At 37.3% G+C, this 18,587-nt stretch overlaps 1 protein-coding gene across 4 annotated transcripts; it reads right to left on the bottom strand.

Moving 5' to 3' along the window:
• Positions 1-1,987: 1,987 nt before the first annotated feature.
• Positions 1,988-17,286, bottom strand: LOC106954171 (T-lymphocyte activation antigen CD80). 4 transcript variants are annotated; one of them, XM_015043455.1, is made up of 9 exons: positions 17,150-17,286; positions 10,030-10,106; positions 9,578-9,913; positions 7,780-8,076; positions 6,911-7,048; positions 5,665-5,700; positions 4,239-4,277; positions 4,096-4,143; positions 1,988-4,009 (listed from the first exon to the last, which is right to left on the bottom strand). In XM_015043455.1, the coding sequence occupies exons 2-8, from the start codon at positions 10,094-10,096 to the stop codon at positions 4,097-4,099; spliced, it is 960 nt and encodes a 319-aa protein (XP_014898941.1). In that variant the 5' UTR covers positions 10,097-10,106; positions 17,150-17,286; the 3' UTR covers positions 1,988-4,009; position 4,096. The 4 variants fall into 4 exon arrangements, with proteins under 4 accessions (XP_014898941.1, XP_014898943.1, XP_014898942.1 ...); XM_015043457.1 differs by lacking the exon at positions 17,150-17,286 and adding an exon at positions 16,904-16,927; XM_015043456.1 differs by lacking the exon at positions 17,150-17,286 and adding an exon at positions 12,155-12,393.
• Positions 17,287-18,587: the final 1,301 nt, after the last annotated feature.

Raw genomic sequence — 18,587 nt, 5'->3', positions numbered from 1 at the left:
AGTGATTTTTGCTTTGACATGATTTTTTTTTTTTTGATTGAATACTACTTTTTTTGTTTGACATGATTTTTTTTTTTTTGATTGAATACTACTTTTTTTGTTTGACATGATTTTTTTTTTGATTGAATAATTGTGAAACAAATCTAACTCCATACAAATCTAACTCCATACTCTTTAACTAGGCGAGGACAGTTTTTTTTCTTGCATATTTAAATTGCAGCATTAAGTTAAAACTTTCAATTCAAGATTAGTGAACTTAAGAAACAATGTTTACACACCTTGTCTCTTGTTAAGTCAACTTCTTGAACTTTCATTTCTGTTAAAACCAAAATAATTTTCTTGTCGACTTACACTGCATTTTCAAGGCAGCAGGCGGACTTTCATTTTCAAGTTAAACCACCTTCAAATGTTTTACAGTGCACTTCAGGCCCTAAAATATTTCAAAAGGCACTAATGTTGACAGTCCAGCACTGATAGGTAATGAATTCCCAAAAGAAATAAATGATTCACATTCTGGAGTTTGTTCAAGGAAGAAAGCCAAAGAAATATCAGTCAGATATGATTCATCAGGAAGAGATATGAGTCACAGAAACACATATTTAAGAAGAAAGCAAGTGAAAGTAGTAGATTAAATTTCTAAAGCAAAACAGAAACTGTGCAAGTGTAGGAAATTCCTTAGCAGAAGTGTGGGATACTGGAGCAAATGTGACAGGAAACAGGGGGTGAGGGGGGGTGTTGTGAGCGTCGCTCCTTCACTCCGATGTTCCTTCCCTCGGGTCGGGGGGGCGCCGATTTATGTTTTCGCATCCACCTGAATAATGTGTAGTTGCGCCACTGCACTAGACAACTCAAAGTACAGAATCATAAAAAGATTGTCCAACTGCAAGCAGACCACGACCGCAACAATGGCCTGAAACAAGTGCAGGCTTTTTATCACTTATACTAGCGCATAAGTGATTCAAATAAACATAAACATACACCTTTATGTTTACAGTAAGATCAGTGTTTAAAAAGGTAATAAAGCTCAAAATCCTTAACTTATTTCTATTTCAGTGTACTGCACATTCTATTTAAAATTAAAACATGGAAAAACATATTTTCTTTTTTGTTATTTTTTATTACAATTATTAATCAAGAAGGAATATCTGGCTGTTAAAAAGTGCTTCTTTCTGCACAAGCTCAAACATGTACTATAGGAACTAAAAAAAAATGTTGAAGATTTAGCTTTCCTGTGAATGAGTGAGATCATTTGTTGCCTAATCAGAGCTTCACCTCTGTGTTGAATTTCCTCTGCATGTCTTGCTTTTTCTCAGAAACGCATGGTTTAATGTTAGACAGGTTTTTTTATTTTTTTTTATTTTACTGGATAACTTGTTGGTATGAAACCAAAATAGTAAGTCAGCTGCCTGCCTCCTCAACTGCTGGTCAGGCACCATCTAGATTTTATACATGACAGGTTATGGTTTTATCCATTAAAATATATTTTTAAAAACTTTGCAGTGTTTGGAGCTAATAATAAATGTGGTTTTGCTGCAGGAAGAAAGGTCTGTCCACTCAATGATTTGCTCATGTAAAGTCTGAAAGCAGGTCATATCTTTATGCCTCAGTGACGCGCCGAAGCCGAGGTCTTCCTGATATGAGTGATGTAGCGTCTAGACAAACAGAAGGACCTTTTGTAAAACGGGTCACATAAGGACAGTGAGTTCGAAAAACACGTTCATATAGTCATTAGTCTTTCTGAAGCCACAAGGAGACGATGCGGCCCAGGACCCAAACAAGGTGTCCATGTGTAATATGTGGATGTAATATTATGTTTACTTTGGAAAACGTCATTTTATTGGTTTTGTCTCTCCAACCGGACTCTAAATTTTGATTAACGGTAATATCTAAATTTTGAGCTGACTCGACATTATGCTTGGTATCCTTTATTTGTGTGTCTGAAATCAAACCAATAAGACAAGCTCAACAGTATTTTATTTCTCATAAAGCAAATAAAGCATTGCACATAAAAAGCAGTGAGAGCTGTACAAGCATGGGACCCACATGAAGACCCTTTCTGTGAAAGAGAAAGTAAAGAAAGAAGAGAAACCAAAAGGATCATTCTGATTACAGGATAAGATAGATGGCAACTCTGAGTCCCTGGTGAACACTGGGAAAACCCAGGAACATACTTTAATTAAAAATAACACAAACAGACCAAAACATGTTTAAAGAAAAAACAGAAGGACACATGAAGAGCTCTTTGTCAGCATAATAGTTAGATGGGACTTTTAGCACATCCTGCTAGTACTCAATGAACTGAATACAAAGAGAACTGCATAAAACTTCCTAAAATCATCAAAGCACAATATAAAAATAAAAAATATATGCATTTTCATCAACAAAAGTTTTAATTTTACCTTAATCACACTCAAAACATTTTTACAGTAGATATTAAATCATGTGATGAAATAATGGTTAGAGCTTTGTGATTATTGACCCGGTGTATAAACAGGATAAAGTCATGAAAACACAATATAAAATCAACCCACATGAAAAACCAGCCAAAAAAACCCCAAACTAAATAAAAACCTGAAACCTTTATTGTTTTTATTGTAGTTTTCATTACAGTGTTAATCATTACTGTTTAAAATTACTGATAAACCTGCAGTTTATCAGTAAAACAGCCCTAGCCCTCTGCTAGGGCTGTTTTCATAAGTAGACCTGCAAACCTCCTGCATCCTGCCTTTGACTATAAAAACATCTGTACAATAAGTCAACACTGGTTCTGTATCCTCTTTGTAGAATGTAGCAAAAAGAATGAAACCAGACCAATGATGGAGAAAAGATATCAAATTAAAGGTTACATAAGTGCAGTTTCACATTAATGCACAAAAGACAATCCTTTTGGCTTTAGGGAGGAAGAGCTTTTTGTTTTTTTCTACAAAGATAATGGGCCATCATGTGATATCTTTTCGGGAGAAAGAAAAAGGATATGAAATCTGGTACTAAATACAACATCACACAAACAAAAGCCAAGCTTTCACCAAAGACTGACATGGACTTTACTTTGATTTAATAGTGATTTACTCCACAAAACTTTAACAAGCACATCAGTCATTTTCAAAGAAATAGTACACATTTTTTCTAAGGAACAGGAAAGAGTGTTGGCACAGTTTAATAGTTCACATGAAGCAGCAGCTGCAGACACAATTCATTTCACAGAAGAGAAATTATCTTTGGTTTACAGGTTACAAACCCAGTTTTTGTCTAGTAGTGCACGACTAATGTTTCTGAATGAAGTACTACCTCCCGTCAGAGAAAACTTTGCTGGACAGTTGGCTATAGAGATGCATTCTTAAAAAAAATTAAAAACTTATTTCAAAGTTTTCCATCTTTAAGAGAAATAAAATGACAAAATTGAAAGGACTGCTCATCTAAACACACACACACACACACGCATAATCTGTCTGTATGTGCAGAGCATTGTGAGTGTACAATGCACATACATAGTTGTGAGTAGTTATACTCACAACTGCCCTCTGACCTGATTCAGTGCTTTCCTCATAGCTCTTACATAATATCACAAAAAAGATGAAACTGCTGAGCTGCCAAAGGCTATTGAATGTGGGCTAAACTCAGACGTGTCTGTCTTCTCATATTTCCCTGAACAGCTGCCACATCTCTGCTTGGACCGAGACCTCCTGTAATAACTACAATACAGTATCCCGTTTTGTGTTGTTTTCACATGTCTGGGCCTAAATGTGTACCCCCTTCCTTTCAGCTTCTTCTCCACTCAACTGGCCCATCCTGTTTTCAGACTTGATTTAATCTCTCTTTAACAATATTTCTGGTATGTTCAGATTAATTGTGAATTTACTAGTGAATCACAGTACAAGTTATCCCTGACTATGCACAGTTTTACATTGTAAAGAAAGTTGTATCATGAAGGTGGAGGTTAGCAAAGAAGAAAATGCTAATTTTGGAGGTTTGTAGAAAGTGAATACATAAATGCAGCTCGTTGGGTTTCCTGCAAAGAAAAAGAAGGAGATTTGTGAAATTTACTAAAAACTGTGTAGGAATAAACTGTATTTTCAGTTACAGTTTAAGTATTACCTTAGGCCATGTTGTCTTTGAATTCTTCACAGTAAGGAGGAGGTGGATCTGCAGACAGGAGTATTATTTAAATTCAGTGTAAATGTGTGAAATGATATAAACCAAATACATTCAATGGATTCTTTTAACATTGGCATGCTTACCGATTACTTCATCTGTGTTGGGAACCATGTTATGTGTCCCTGAAAGAAAGTGTGAAATTTTGTAAGAATATGCAGCTGTAGAAAGTAAATGTGAACCCACAACCACTTAAAGTTTAAGGTAAACAAACACAGACAGATCCCACAGCACCTGAAGCCTGAGCACGGAGAAAAAGTCCTTATGGATATCATGACATACACAGTAAAGGTTAAGCACTTACTAACTTACCTGTAAATAACTCTAACCCTCAGCTACCATTACTACAGACATTCCTTCCTGTTTTTTGTTGTTGTTTTTTTTAAGACTGCATATAACTTTGCACCAGTTGGGGGCAGTAACACCAATATGAAATAAATTAAAATTCAAAAGAAGAAGAGTCTGAGACAAGATGGAATGAATGTCGACTCACTTCTACAAACAGCTGTACCTCTTTTTTAGGGAAAAGTAGGTGCTACGGTTTGAATGAGTTTTTTTTGTTGCAACAGAGCTCAATATATTTAAAAATAAGTCTGTTTTTAAATATATCTGCGTATTTAAAACAAAACAAATCTGTTTTGTAAGTTTTAGGTGCTCAAATATCATGCAAGAGGAGGCAACCATTTTATGACGTAGATGCTAGTAACTGATTCGCAAAATTTTATTGAAACACTTTACAGTAAAGGGGCTGCAACCGTTTCTTCCACACTACTTAAGTGTTCTTTAGAAAATGTTATTTAACTTGTCTGCCATCACATCCAAGAACCTAAAACTCACAAAACACATTTTTGATCCCAACCTTTAGCTTGTATTGCACCAAACACTCCAGACATTGTATTGATTCATCCAAGCCACAGGCGCCTACATTTTCTCCTAAAAGGAGGCGCGGTTCTGTTCCCAGGTCATGTTTCACACAGAAAAATGGATATTTGTAAATAACTGCCCAATGCCAAAGCAAAACCAGAGTTAGCATAAACAATGTTAGCATAAACTGTATAAAGTCTTAGCCACTAGCCATTAGCTTCAGCTGAGTGATCTGCTGAAAATAAGACTGTTATAGCTTTCAGCAGAATCTTACTTTAAAAGTCCCAAACTATTAGTTTAAGTAAAAAAGCTGGATTTAGTCCAAGGATAGAAGAGATAGCTGGTTAATGATGAGCACATGATTCACACAAAGTTCTCACATGCTGCAACAGGACTGGAATGTAAGTATGATTTAACCTTGACTGGAAACATCCCGAATCTTCACAATATTGATTAACTAGATGAACCCTAACGACATGCAACATTTGGTGGCTCAACAGGTCTCAATGCAAATTAATTTAAAGAACTGGCAGAAGTATCAGAAATAAGTACAGAAACGACCTCCATCTTTAACTTAGTGTTAGCCATTTATGCCCATTTGGAAAAGAATAGGAAGAGCTGTAACAGTTTGTCCAAAGATGGACGTACCCATAAGAGGAGCGGTTGAGGGCCTCCGGTTTTTTTCTGTCAGACATTTGAAAAAAGGCAAAATATGACAGAGGGTATACACTCAGTGCAAAATCTATCTACCATGTTGATAACTTTAGCCAACCTTTAACAACAAAAACAATGTTTACAGTAAAGTTTAAAATCAGGAAAAGTTTCTGGCCCTCAAGCTGCTTCATACTGTGTGACAATATGAGGTACTTTCCTAACCTGAATGGTCACTTTTCAGTTGCTATGCAAGTCTTTCCTGCAATCAACCTTTCCTCGTAGTTCTTTTATTGTTTTTGAGAAGGAAGTGATGAAATATGACCCCCTGCTGAGCACATCGGCTTTAAAGAGTGCAATAAAAATTAACTGCAATTGTATCAGGCCCAGTAACGTAACCTCTTTGACTCTGAACTACGATTGTCTATTTTAACAGACTCTTGTTAAATAAGTTGGCACAAGAAAATAAAGTGGCCAGAATGACCTCTGGACTTGTCTTTTAAGCTGCTACCAATGTCATATTATTGGTATGTTTAAAAATTGCCAATTGTATTAAGATAGTGAGTACAAGGTATATGGTAAACTTAAGTTAAAACTGTGACAACGAATACTCAAAAATATGTTTCAATAAATAAAAAAGAGTTCCAGTAAACTCTGTTCCAAATAACTCATATGTGAACTGGCAATGCTGTTTCAACTGAACAGACTTCAAAGAAACTCAACCAAATTAATTGCTACAGTTGTCAGACGACATTCTGAGGTTTGCCTCTTAGATCTTAAGCAACATCTGTGGGAGAATTGATGAAACTTTAGCAGTCATGGAAAAAAGGAGGAGATTTGTAAGGCTGTAAAGACTGTAAAGGGTATGTAAAAACTAAACCTCAATTATAATATATATAAATATTTTAGATATGTGTTTTTTTATCTTTAAATGAAGCCAGACATGTCATCTACTGCTGAAGTTTTCTTTTCCCCTTTCCTGATTTAAGGTTTAGTGGAAATGGTTGTTTTTATTCACAATAATCAGACAGGAGACAGACACAGACAAACTGGGGGAAGACATGCAGGAAAGGATCCAAGGTGAGGACTGGAACCCTTAACAGCCTCCATATACGAGGTACCCATCCCACCAATACCCCACACACTGCCCCAAAAGCAGGACTGTAAAAGTCTCAGCTGAGCTTCTTTAGATGTCATTTATCTTTATTTCAAACCTCAATCCAAATATCAAACATATACTCACGTTGGGAACGTCTTCTGCAGATTAACAGTGCCAACAGCAACCCCACAATCAGCGACCCGACGACCAAGACTGGAGCAATTATTGCTGAAAGTGATGTCTTCGAAGAATTTTGAGTGGAAGCATCAGGATCTGGATCGTCTGTATTATGACACAAAACAGTAAAAGCTTTCAAGTACATATCATAACAGAGTGTGCTGCTTCAATAGAAACAAATACAGATGGATGGCGGCTAACAGCTGCATTGTTGCTGCACTGTCGTTTCAGACAGTTGAACAGATACCAAGTTGTGTGGCAGCTGTAAAAATTTAGATTACAGTTTAGATAGCGTCTATATTCAGAAAAGCTTTTCCATTAGGAAGAGATAGAACAGTTTTTCCATAAAGTGTTACCCTGTCTCATCTGGCATGCGCTGTCTTGCTTCTTCTTTGTGGCAAATCTTTATAGTTTGGATTGGCAGAAACACCTGATCAGGACATGTATCCGCATGTCTGTTTACTTGTTTGTGTCTGAAGAGACAAGCAATCATACGGACAGAAAGAAACCATCTTGCGGCTTTAAAGAGAAACTAATTCAGCACGGTAAGAGCTCCATTTTTAGTCGTTTTGTTTTGCTGAACTTCTGGTTTTGCAGCTGAACATTTACAGGACTGTTTTTGGACGATCTACAACTCCTTTACAGTTGTGTTTTCTGTTGGAACATTAAACCTTGCCTCAACCTCCCAAAGATAAAGTCCTGGATTGAGCAATCTTTAACCAAAATGTGTTCGTTACAGCTCTGCCTGTGACTAAAGGTACATAATTTAGCTCCTGCAGAGGATGTTGTGTGTTTTTATCTGTGTTTGTAGCAAAAAATACCATTAATTAAATTACCTGTTCTTATCGTAGCTGAGCCCTCTTTGCCATCGCTGGCATTGTAGACCACGCAGGTGTACTCATCAGAGGTGGATAATTTCATCAAAGGCAGCTTGCTGGAGATTTCAAACAGACCATCCTCTGTTTGGTTCACTATTGGTGGCTCTGCGCTTTTTGTCCACTCCGTTTTGTTTTCATCAAACCAGCGCAGTTTGCCTTCTGGGTAGCCACCAGTAGCCTTACAAATCAGAGACTTGTGAGCATTTGGAACGACTTGCTCATCGATGCTGTACACAGATGGGGCTTCATATTTGGCTGCAAAAGCAAAGTAAAACACAAAAATGACATTGAACACTGATAGCCCAGTCAAATAGGATTGATAGAATCTGGATGACATTTGAGTACGATCATTTTCGACAAGTTATCAGAGCTTTACAATTATTACTACTAGCTCAACTAGAGAGCCAAAGGACTGAAGAGAATTATTCAAAAATAACTAATGATATACAAAAGTACAGGTATATCTAAAAAAAATCAGAATTTTGTAAAAAAAAAAAAAGTTCAAAATATTTTGTCATTAATATCAGAAAGTAAATCTCATGTGGATTAATAACACAAAGAGCTAACTTTTTGAAAGCTTTTTGCGCTTGCACTTTTGAGTATTTTGGCTGACAGAAAATTAAACAAAAATAGTGTGGATCAGAAAATTTGAATATTGTATAATATCAAAAAATCCAGGTTTCTGAATAGAAACTTTATTTCTATGCACTTAATGCTTGGTTGGGCCTCCTTTTGCATGAACTACTGCGTCATTGCGGCATGGCATGGAAAAGATCAGCCTGTGGCATTGCGTAGGTGTAAGGTAAGCCCAACAATGCAGCTCACTTGACTACACCCACTGGTTCTCCACAGGGTTCAGGTCAGGCCAGTTTTTGGGCCAATCAAGAACAATAACACATATCCAGTGAAGCAGGACGAACAGCGGGTTTTCGTCCATCTACAAACTTTACGCTGGACTTCAACAACAGTGAAATCTTTATCTCTCCACTTGTTCTCCAAACTCTGGGATCTTGATTTCCAAATGAAATGCTACATTTATTTCTGTCTGAAAAGAGGTCTTTAGACCACAGAGCAACAGTCCAGTTTTCTTCTTCTTAGCCCAGATTAGACGTTTCTAATGTCGCCTCTTGTGTCTTTGGTTCAGGAGTGGCCTGACACAAGATATGCCACATTTGTAGCCAATTTAGAAGATTTTTCGATACTAGCTGAGCTGGATGTGCTGACTCCAGCCTCAGTCCACTTCCCCAAATTTGTGAATGGGACTGTTTCCAAATGCATTTTTACTTCTACTTAACTTTTGGTAACCAGGAATATGCTTGACTAAGGAACTCTGGAAAACAACAGCTTCTTTAGCTATGGCCTTTTGTGGGTTAACCTCTGTGTGGAGGGTGTCATTAACTGTCCTCTGGACGTTTGTCCAGTCAGCAGTATTCCCCATGACAGAGTACTGACCTAAAGTGGGAAAACATTTAAAGGCTTTGTGGATGTTTTGAGTGATTTTGCTGATTAGGGTTTTTTCTAAAAGTTTCAAACATTGAACTTTCTCCAAATATTCCAATTTTCTGAGACACTACAGTTTGGCTTTTTATCTGTAAAACATAATTATCAAAATTAGAAGGAATAAAGGCTTGAAATATTTCACTCTGTTTGTAATGAGTTTATATAAAGTATGAGATTCAGTGTCGCAACGATATTCAGATTTTTTTTTTTTAAATACCTGGATTTGCTTCTTAAAACAGTAATCTGTTATTGTCACCTGTCACTTTGAAGTGTGTTGTCGTTTCGGCGTTACCACTGTCTGTCATCACCAGGCAGCTATAGACTCCCTCGTCTTTCACTTTAGGGTCGGTGATGACCAAAGATACGGTCCTGTCGTTCAAGGTAACCTTGTAGCCGGGGGGGAATTTATTTTTTTTGCCAGGTCTCCTATCAAGAGCTGACAGGAACGGATCATCATCTCCTTGCTTTTTCCAGACAACCACAGTGATTGTTAAATCGGGTATTTCTTGCGTGGTTTCAACCTTGCAGGTCAGCATAGACTGATGGGCGACCCGACCAGTTATTGTTTTATCACATACCACCTCGACGAAGGCTGTAGACAGGAAAAAGCAAAAATGAAACAGAAGGTTAAATCAATCATCTGAAGCATTTCTGAAGTATTTTTAAATCTCTGTTAAACAAATTAATGTTTCATTTGCTTAAACTTACATTTTGCATGTCCTGAACAGCAACAGAAGCAAATGACCAAAAGGAAGAGGGGAGCACGGGAGGCCATGTCTTTTTACCTGAAATAAAATAACCAAATCAATTAAGTTCACTGTTAAAGATTAATGAAGCTGAGAATTGAATGTGCAAAGGGTGTGAAAAGGCACCTGTCAGACATCTGTTGACCTCACCACATAAAGGGCACGAAGACAAGATTAGGACTAAATAAGTCTATAGCTCATGTCTACGGATTGTAAAAAATTTTGTGACTAAGGAAAGTAATGAAGCTGACCAACTCAGGAGACGCAACGCCAAGATGTTCAGAAATACGGTTTCAAAACCACGAAAATTTCCACTCAAGCTATTTATCTTACTGGGGTGAAGGAATGACTGTCGTATTTTCAGGTTTTATGAGGCAAAGTAAAACAGTGTTTCTCATCTCCAAGCTGTTGCTGTGCACTGCTGGACAGCAGACAGAAAGACTGCTACCATACTTTTGTCTCACTTACAAGAAAAAGAGAAATGGACTTGACTCACTAACGCTAGAAAAGAGCTAATCAGACCAAGTTGTTACCCTGACTTCCTGTAGCTCAGATAGACTTTAAAATTATTTTTGTTTGTTTCTAAATCACTGAATGGTTTAGCACCAAACCACACTAAAGGCCTGTTGTTTTTGTTACATCAACCTTCCAGACCTCTCTGCTCTTCTGGTTGAAGTCTACTCTGCACCCCAGAACCAGAATCAAACATGGAGCAGCAGCCTTCAGTTTTTATGAAACAAATTTCCAAATAAATGCTGAAACGCTTGTTTAGAGTGACCTTTGATTGTGGAAAGTGGAACAGAGATTTATTCCAATCTGGAAGACAATTTTTGATTATCTCTCTTTTTTTCTGCCACTGTAATGTAATGTTTCTTTTTTTTTTTTACCATGTAGCGCACTTTGACTTGTCTTCTTGCTGAAATGTGCGATACAAATAAACTTGACTTGATTTATAGCAGGGCCACCCATCACTCTTTTTGAGATAACTACAGTTGGCAAACTACAAGTGGAATATAGATCAGCAGATAGCCCAGCATATTAACATACTGATATCACTTTTTTTACACTCAGTTAAGTGTTATGACAACTAAAACTGATACATTATTTTTGCTGCTGAAGGATTAATTTTTCACTTGCCCTTTTCAAATAACAGCAACGAGGTCATGTTACACATTTATTTATGCTTTCCATCGTTGGGAATCATAATTTCCATGAATGTTTGGTTTAAGTAATTATTGACTGTTATAATGAATCACTTATAATTGATTAATTATTATTAACGATAAAGTGTCTTTAGTTAAACTTCTCAGTTTCTCGTGAAGGAGTGAATTCAGACTACCGGCAGAAGAAACTCTTCACACAACAAGGAATGATCACTGCCACGCTTATTTCAAATTAAGTCTGAGAATTTATTGACAAAATAGTCCAACTTTAAAGCTGAACTATCCCGTAAATAACTTACTTCGCTTGCAGTGTAACTATTGATGGAAAAGACAACAAGAAATTGCTTATATGGAATGATAAAGTGGAGATGAAATCAGATTAATGAACAAACTATGACCAAATGAAATGGAATACTGACAAATAACTTCAAAACTAATTGACTAATTAAAACAAGAAAGAAAAGAAAAAGGGAAAACATCTGCAGAAAGCACACTACAAGAAATCAGTGTGTGCCCCTGCTGAGAAAGAGATGAGGTAAAGGAAACTTAAAGCAGGTAAAGGCTCTCCTAATTAGCTACCCAATACTTTGAAACAAGGAGCCATGTGCCCAGGCCTAATGGAAAATTAAACCAAGGATTGTGGCTTTTGGCACTGCATGAGAATGTAGAAAATAATAATAACAGTGAAAAAGGGGGCAAAGGAAGACAGGAGAAACGGTGCAGAGATGATTACGTTTTTAAACTCTGCTCAAGATGCAAATCCCTTCAACGTATCACAGCATATGATCAGCAAAAGCAGTCACAAAGATAATAATAATCATGACACCGTACATCAGCACACTTCAGCAAGAGGCATTGACAACATGTGAAAAAAACGAGACAATATTGTCTTTTTTTAGCCCAAGCTAAATTGGAAAACCTGACCTTATTTTTGTGAGTTGCTCAGACTCACTCAGATTCAAAACGTCTGGTTACCGGTCCAGGAGAAGATTAGACCTCTGAAACAGTCGGCTTGGGCAGAGGTTCCAGAACTTTAGAGTGCCAGACACACAAGTAGCTACTCTTTAAATGTTCTCTTCAAAAGTTGTAAAAGTCCTTTCTCCATCCAACAGACCAGGAGGGGAACAATTCACGCGGATGTCTCTGTCGGACGCGGATCTCCACAGGCAAGGTTTTAGGACTTAGGTTTTGCTTTATGGTGAAGTCAGTTCTTATCTGATCAACTCTGAGTTTATTGCAAGGCGTTGCGATTTGGAAGTGTCTCCAGAACGAGCAGTGATTAGGGATCCGATCTGATCGCTTCATGTAGGTCAATAAAATCCCAACATCATTTTGGTGTGAATGATACAATCATATTTTTAACAAGGTCACCAAACCATGAGAGTTTCATACTGGCACAACCTTTCATGATTTCATGAGAACGATAAATCTTAAAACTGAAAGGAAAAAAAAATAACTGGAAAAAATTCTTCTTAAGATTTTAGACAAGATTACAGTGTTTTTGATAACATGACTGATTTAACTAACCTCAAGGAGAGAAAAACAAACCTCTCAATATGTACAAAAAAACATTGTGACTTGCGACTTATTAAGTGAAATCTGTAATTTAAAAAAAAAAGTGTTCCAGATATGTTTCTTTGAGACCTCACATAGGTAAATCTATTATCAAAACTCAGATCTGCACTTTGTCACCGAGTTATGACTATCAATAAAGGCGACTCCAGATGACTGACATTTCCCACCCGTAAATGAAATAAACCAAAAGCTTTTGAGATTTGCTTCCCGATTTCCATGAAGGAACTTGCTTGAATGGTGGCAAGAGCTACCTTTCATCTCCCATAAAGAGTTACTGGACCAATGTGAAGCAAAGGAACATTTTTTTCGTTTTATACCAACATGAGTCTTTTGTGAAGGGTTTAATTTTCTCAAAAGCAAGGACAAATCCTGCCCTCCAAACGTCTTCCAACAAGCATCAACAGGCCAAGTCGCAAGCCCTTCTTCAGTTCTTTGTTTTCACAGTTGTTTTTCCTCAAACATCTCTTTATCACATACCAAGGCGCCATTGATATCCATCGATTCATGGACCGCATTTTTTTTTTGTCCCTCTGAGACAAACCATGAGTTGAAGGAATGGGTTGTCGTAAGATGGAGGAGAGAGATTCTGTAAGCGAATTAGAAGATGCGCCTGACTTTTATTGTTGTTTACTGTTATAAAATTATGGGACTCAGCTGGTTTTTTATCACCATGCACTTTGGTGACTGTAATTCAATGATCCTGACAGAAACAAACAGAAAATATGACTCTCAGGTCAAGTGTTTACAGAACTAAGTATCAGATAGCTTGATGAAGCCAACTCTATAGGAGTCCCACACAGCTAAATATATCTGATGAAGACTATTGAAGAAACAGTTCAGGGTTTATGAAGTAAGGTGAGAAGTGGTTAAACCACTGTCACAACAGTAGCTAGACTGGAAATGCAGCTAGCAGTTTATATTACTGTGTGAAACGTGCTTAGAATAGAACATGCAAAGTATTTTCAGTCAGAGGAACTTTGACATGTGGAATAAAATAATATCAATACTTGTAAAATAGCACTCCCTTATAGCGCTGAATAAGATTTTATACTTTTACTGCAAACCGTGACCTGAAAAGCTACATGTTCAGTTCTCTGTATGTTTCACACAGGAAATCAATGGCAGCGCACTGTCTTCTATCTTCATTCCCTTTGTAAATAATTATAAGCTTCTCTGTAAAAAAAAAAAAAAAGCAAAAAACAACCAACCAATAGTTTTATAACACAGTGTCAGCATTAACAGCCCTGATGTTTTTAAACTGAAGCGGTTCCAGTAAGGTAGAAGTCCACTTGGTCTGTCTCAGATTAGACTCAGTGACTGAGATTAAACTAATCTGGAACTTTACTGAACGAAGACACCAGGAGAAATTCTTATGAAGTCCTAACACACTTCACACCAGAAACACAAAACTTCCTACTTCGCATAAAAATACAGGGTTCTGAAAGTAAAGGATGTAAATAAAGAGGATGTTTCTCCAGAAACATCATCATTCATTACATCATAATTCACCAGAAAGAACGCCAGGATGTCTATTTTTACATTCAAAAAGAATTTTCTCTGTCAAACAAAAAGAAAAGAAGTTCCAGAACTGGGTCAAATTTGCAGTGCCTCGCTGAGAAATGCACGGTCAGGCAGGATTTGGACTTCATAGTGTCCCTCGTCAGTTTTAAACTCAGGTTCAACAAAAAATATGCTTTGACAAAAGATTCATACAGTAAATAACCTTCCCTATCAAGTTCTATATGAACCAGTCTGACCAGCTCTGCATAAACAAGGTCATTTTATCTGACAAGTTCATCCGTTAGTACAGTCATTCTGAAAGAGAAAGTTCTCTTGAATTTTCCCATCCTCACGAGTTTAATTAAACAGGGTGTGTATGTGGGGAGGAATTTTTTTTTTTTAATTTCTACTGGCTGGATTTGATCCTGGAACTCATTTCTGTGCATGCAGATTTACATTTTAACATGTCAACGTCACACGACTCAATTTAACCCTCCGAAAAGATCACAGCTACATAGAAAAACAGTCCGCATCACAAACTGCAGATCTTGTTGTAAAGGGAGGACAGAAACCACACAATCAAGGAGGCAATATCAGCATTTCAGCAACCAGAGGCAACTCAGCATTTTTGCTCTTAATGAGAACCATTAAAATTAAGCACCCTCTTGTCCTCACATCTCAGTGGTGAAATGTTTCTGTTTAGCGTTATGCGTCAATGTCCCACCAGCACACATGGAGCAGAGACAGGCCCCTCCATGTAAGCAAAAGTATCCACAAGCATATTGTAATTCTTCGGAGACCAGAGTGTGAGAACACTGGCCTCGCCAAGTTAAGAGGTCAAGAATGAGCAGCCTCTTTTATAAGGAGTGATATTTGAATGAGGAAACTCCAGACGCTGCAGCTGTGTGCATGGGACATGTCAAGATTGGAGCAATCTCTTGAGAACATACATCTGCACAATCCCCATTGTCTGTTTGGAGTAATCTGATTTCTTTCCCACATGATCAGGAGGTCGTTCACACCATGGAGTTTGTAAAAACAAATGATCTCACTGCAGCACAAAGAATGGCTATACTTTTAACCCTGGGAGTCCTACCTACTACTAGAACATGTTTCATATAGTATCTTTAATTTAAGAGAAATGGCGGCCAAATTACATCCTCAATCCTTCAGTTTTCTTCACCTAATTATTGCATGACTATCAGACGAGAGATGTATTGCACCCTGCAGAAAATGTCGGTCTACAACAGAACCAGACAAGACAGACAACAACAACAGTGCCGACTGTTTTGGCACCGAGGGACGGAACCATTTTACACAAAGAACCAGAAGCATCTAGAAACGGTGCAAAACGATTTTTACATGGTCAGATGAAACTGGAAAACCAACAAAACAGAAGTTTGCCTTATTATTATTAACAGATTTAAATTGGAAATGCAGTCAAAAAGTCATATAAGCTTTAATAAAAATTTAAATAAGGAAAAAAAACCTGAATTATGATAGATTTCCTCAACACTTTCTTATAATTTAAATAATCCTTAGGCAAATAAAAAATGAAATATTTTCTCCCATTCAGGTAGGAAACATGTAGCTAGACTGAAATATATATGTCACCAATTAAAAGCTATGTAGTATGTCCCTATTTGACTTTTCTGATTATCATTCATAGACCGTTTCTACTAGACTGCAATGTACTTGAAGTAACTAAAATTACAAAATTGAACAAATCAGAAAAAAATATTTCTTTATTTTAAAAAAACTAACAAATCATTGCTATCAAAATGTAGGACCCCTTGTATTTCAGTCCATCTGCTTAAAAACTCTGGAGCAACAAACTGATAGCCTGGGAACCTGGGACGCCACCTGCAGGCAGGTAGATACCTGGCTGTCCTGCAGGTAGTACTCTGTGACGCACTAACGAAGTTGTTTTTATGTAAGTATATCAACAACAAATAGAGTGTTGTACATGTAAAGTAGTTTGTTTTTTTTTCCCAGGATGGAAAAATGTTTCTAAAGTTAGCTTTCAATTCCACAACACGGAACAGAGATCAGAGAATGGTATAACAAAACATTTGCCTTTTTTTCTCTTTATTGCATTTATGCTAATTACAAAATTGTAATCTAAATGCTGTAATTGCTCTAGAAAGGTGAACTATAACTAAAAAGAGTAAAATGGATTTTTTTTTTTTTTTGGTTTACTTTATTAAAATGTGAATCGAAACCTACATTTTACTGTAAAATAAGTGACATGCGCAAAGATAAGCTGTATTTATTCAACCTGTATCATGATTTTGTTTCTTTTTCGTTGGCATTTAAAGGCTGACAAGAATAAGGTTTCCACATTACAAACGACACAGCTCTAACCAGCAGTCGATGCAAAGCGTTCAACATTTGAATGTGACATTTGAATACATTTAAAACTGAGAATAGGAGCCCTTTTGTTTAACAAAATGTGTACACGCTTATAAATGGCGCCTTCAGACAAGTGACCGACTTAAAATCTAGTCACTATATATCAAAAGAAAAACCGAAACGGAGTTTTCAGTCGACAGGCCGAATTTTTATTAACCAGAATAAAAAGCGAATGTAAAAACGTACGGCTTGTGTAGGGCTTCGGTGACACGAAGTCAAGAGTTTCACTCTCAAGCTCGAAATAAAATCCCCGACGGTTAAAGACGTGGACTGCACTTAACGACACGCTGTTTACAGCGTCTTTTCTTTCCCTCGACACTTCAGCCACCTCACACTGTGTGCCTCAGCGTGGAGTCAAACGTATGGACCGTATAACACATACCACAGCGGTGTATCATTCAAAAAACAATATATATAATCTAATAAACTTACCACAAGCTCCTCTGTCAACCCGTGAGTTCTACATGAATGATAATGACACGGCAGCTGCAGCTCGTAGCCTATGTTGTTCTTAGTTTCACTTTCAGTATGAGTAATGTCAAATGGGGCTTGGCTTGTTTCCATCCCATAATATAATAAAATACAGCAGATGGAAAATATTTGCTTGAATATATGTTTACATAAACAGGGCTGTCCACACTGGCGTCACCACCAGGTGCTGTCAAGGGGGGGGTTGGGGGGGGGCAGTGACAATAAACCAATTTATCTGGACAGACTAAAGGGACCTATTATGCTTCTTTAAAAAAGTTAGGATAGGTTTGTGAGTTATAAAAAAAAACATGTTTCATTACATTTTTTGCAACAAATCACTCACATAATGAGATTTGACTTTGCTCAACTGTATCTTGAACTCCTTTCAGAATGAGCTGTTTCAGATAAAGCTTCTTGTCACTTTATATTTCCAAATAAGCTCCCTTACTCAACATTTACATTCACACTTTTTCTTATACACTCGCACTTTACACATGGGAAAATGGCTGCAAACTGATGCGCACTTGCACAACACTCAGACCCAGACGAAGAAACAAAGAATGCAGTTTCTGAATGGTAAGCCAAGAACAAAACACTTGTCTTTTCCAGCAGTCATTGTACAGTGCAGTAAGACCAGCAGACCAAAGTGATGGTGCGCCGCTTGGGTTGCAAGGAGAGGGACTGGGCTTGGCTGGCATTACTTACATAAAAAATTATTCTTACGTAAAGAATTAATAATCAAGAGGTTATTAAGTCAACTTATCATCAACTAAGTCAACTTAATAGGAGAAAACAGCTGGGTGTTTTGTTTTTTTTGTGCAAAAATGTACAAAACGATTTTAAGTAGCACATTTCTCCCACAGAGTGATCTCTGCTGCTCCCTGAGTTCAAAGAAGAGAGATCCAGAGTCCTGGAGCCTCTGATTCAGAAAAGGTTCAGTTTCCTTTTGTTTTCAGTTTAGTGTGGCCCTCAGGGAACTAAACGGAGGTCCTCCATTATAACCCAGTGCCTGCTGATCTCCGAGACTTCGAGTCCAAATCAGAACAAGAATCTTTGAAACACACAACAAAACACACAGGAAGCCAACATTGTAAGCTACATTTTGACAGAAGCTCGGCAGATGAATTCTGAAAAACCTGCAACCGGTCTGGGGAGATTCTGGGTTTGGCACACGTAAAATTCATTACCGTAATCGGTAATCTAGATGCAGTGAAACAAAAGCTCTAGTTATTTTGAGTACAGGCGAGATACAATGGAACCAAGTTTGGCAACATTTTACCTCACCTTCCTCATCTTCTTAGGAATGGCTGAACATGACAGCAGTTTTAGACTGGAATGAAAAGAAGACCATCCAGTTTATATAAAAAAAAAATCCCTGACATTCTTAATTCTTCTCTTT

The sequence above is a fragment of the Poecilia latipinna genome, unplaced genomic scaffold (genome assembly GCF_001443285.1).
Source record: "Poecilia latipinna isolate Pla-1442-1.1 unplaced genomic scaffold, P_latipinna-1.0 Scaffold634, whole genome shotgun sequence".
Lineage (NCBI taxonomy): Eukaryota > Metazoa > Chordata > Actinopteri > Cyprinodontiformes > Poeciliidae > Poecilia > Poecilia latipinna.
Note: the sequence above shows the minus strand (reverse complement) of the source record. Positions and strands in the feature narration are given on the sequence as shown.

What these genes read in the sequence shown, in the direction of transcription:
- LOC106954171 (XM_015043455.1), bottom strand. Translation starts at nt 10,096, where the DNA reads ATGGCCTCCCGTGCTCCCCTCTTCCTTTTGGTCATTTGCTTCTGTTGC. An exon ending in CTCAACCGCTCCTCTTATGG is followed by an intron (nt 4,278 to 5,664) that starts GTACGTCCATCT and finishes ACTTTCTTTCAG; the next exon opens with GGACACATAACATGGTTCCC. An exon ending in CAACACAGATGAAGTAATCG is followed by an intron (nt 4,144 to 4,238) that starts GTAAGCATGCCA and finishes TCCTGTCTGCAG; the next exon opens with ATCCACCTCCTCCTTACTGT.